General features: G+C 44.4%; 1 protein-coding gene across 1 annotated transcript in view; it reads left to right on the top strand.

Moving 5' to 3' along the window:
• The window catches only part of AMPH (amphiphysin), a 218,625-nt gene that overhangs the window by 205,233 nt on the left and 11,063 nt on the right, over window positions 1-2,329 (top strand). The window contains exon 20 of the mRNA XM_010829124.1: window positions 1,625-1,870. Coding sequence (XP_010827426.1) covers window positions 1,625-1,870 — 246 coding nt within the window. The remainder of the gene's footprint in view (window positions 1-1,624; window positions 1,871-2,329) is intronic.

Raw genomic sequence — 2,329 nt, forward strand, 5'->3', positions numbered from 1 at the left:
CTCCTCTTTCAACTTTCATCAAGAGGCTTTTGAGTTCCTCTTCACTTTCTGCCATAAGGGTGGTGTCATCTGCATATCTCAGGTTATTGATATTTCTCCCGGCAATCTTGATTCCAGCTTGTGCTTCCTCCAGCCCAGCATTTCTCATGATGTACTCTGAATGTAAGTTGAATAAGCAGGGTGACAATATACAGCCTTGACGTACTCCTTTTCCTATTTGGAACCAGTCTGTTGTTCCATGTCCAGTTCTAACTGTTGCTTCCTGACCTGCATACAGCTTTCTCAAGAGGCAGGTCAGGTGGTCTGGTATTCCCATCTCTTTCAGAATTTTCCACAGTTTATTGTGATCCACACAGTCAAAGGCTTTGGCATATTAAAGTGCCTTAAACTCTCCATTAGGCTCCTTTTACCAAAAGCCCATCCCTATGTTGGGTAATGGGTCATTAATATGACATGAAGTTGGAGTTACCCCAGAGACACGAAGGCAACAAATACAGAGACTCCTAATGTGAGGCCTCAAACCCAGAGGCCACAGCAAGGACGGCTCTTCTAAACCCCATGTTCTTCTTGCTCCTCTGAATTCTAAGTAGAAACAGTGAAGAGTTCGTTTAACGTGAGGTTTTGCTTTTTTCTGATTATTTCACTTATAATAAATTTCCAGAAGTCTTTCCAGAGCTCCTTAATGCTTGAAGCTAAACGATCCTGTTCAAACAGCTGGCAGTGGTACTACTTAGCGAAATAACTCAAAAGTATATTCTATATTTTTCCATAGCTTGTCTTGTCACAATGCAAGGCATATTTCTGTATGTGTGACAATATGCTCATTGAGAGAATGTATTATTTTCCCCAAATTGAAGAATGGAGGTGCCTATCTATATTTACTGATATCTGAGGATATATAGAACTTGATCTCCAGGCTTCCAATATACTAGTGAAATTCCCTTCCCTGCTCATCTTCGTTAAAGAATAAAACAGGTCTTGATCCTTTGGTTCTGCTTTGCCCCCAGACAGCACAATACTTAGAGCAGTTGGTGGGAATTGTCATTGCTCAAGTTATCACTGCAGTGTGAGCTCTGATGATAACCAGCAAGCAAAGGACATCTCCAAACAAGGGCCAGATCTTTACTAACAATAGGGTTTCCAGGAGAAAAGCAATCACAGGTGGTTAAATGTCAGTTTCAAGTGAGGGTTACTATTCAGTGGGACAAGAATGGACCACTGTGAAAAGGAGAGCATCCTTAGAGTCTAGCTACATTCCCTGTCAGGATTATACCCCTCCTCCCATCACGATTAACCTCTCTCCCCAAAATCTGCTAGTCCACTTCCCAACTTCCTGAGAAACCTGTCTTACCTAACTGCCTGGTTGTCAAGGATCCACAAATTAGTCCCATTAAAGGTTTCTGTCTCAGGAGACAGAAAAAGGAGGCCATGTTGGGAGGAATGTTTTGCAAGGTGGAAGGATTTGAGACCAGAAAAGTTGGGTGAAGGGCAGGCGTTTAGCTGGATGGGAGACGTGGGGAAAGTGGAACCACGGTGGGTGGGATGGGCTAGAGGAAACTCCTGGAGAGTACAGAAGCCTTCTTTCCCAGCCCTTGCCCACACCACCATATTTTTCTCCCCCCAGGAGAAGGTCATCCCTTCTGTCGTCATACAGCCCGCCTCCAACAATGAAGGGGAAGGAGAACACGAAGGAACCGTGGATGCAGAGTACAAAGAGGCGACTGATGACACGGCTCTTCCCGGCCCCACCAGTGAGATGCCAGAGCTGGCCTCGGAGGAGCAGAAGGCGGCCAGGGCCTCCCAGCCTGCACCTTCTGCTCCCTCTGCAAGCGAGGCCTTCCAGGAAGTGCCTCCCGGCTTCCTCTACAAGGTTCTAACTTTTATTTTTGCCCCCTTTTTTTCTTACTTTATTCAGTGTCAGGAAAATACAATAGTAAAGTCAGTCACCTTTGATGGAGAATACAGTGTAATTAAATTTACTCTTTTCTTACTTGAGGACTCTGTTTCAGTTTGATTTGCAGTTCACCAAAGTTCATTGTTTTGGAGAAAGAAATGGCAACCGACTCCAGTATTCTTGCCTGGGAAATCCCATGGACAGAGGAGCCTGGCAGGCTGCAGTCCAGAGGGTCGTAAAGAGTTGGACAGGACTGAAGCGACTTGGCACACAAAGTTCATTGTTTAGTTTCAAAGCTTGTACATTTGGTGGTCTTGTCTACACAAAAGGATACACTTCAGATGCCATGTGCCACACTGACTATTAAATATGTTTTCAGTTCTCTATGATCTGCTTTACAATTTTGCTTCAGTTAAAGCTGAGTCTCTTTTAAAA

The sequence above is a fragment of the Bison bison genome, unplaced genomic scaffold, assembly GCF_000754665.1.
Source record: "Bison bison bison isolate TAMUID 2011002044 unplaced genomic scaffold, Bison_UMD1.0 scf7180017864499, whole genome shotgun sequence".
Classification (NCBI taxonomy): domain Eukaryota; kingdom Metazoa; phylum Chordata; class Mammalia; order Artiodactyla; family Bovidae; genus Bison; species Bison bison.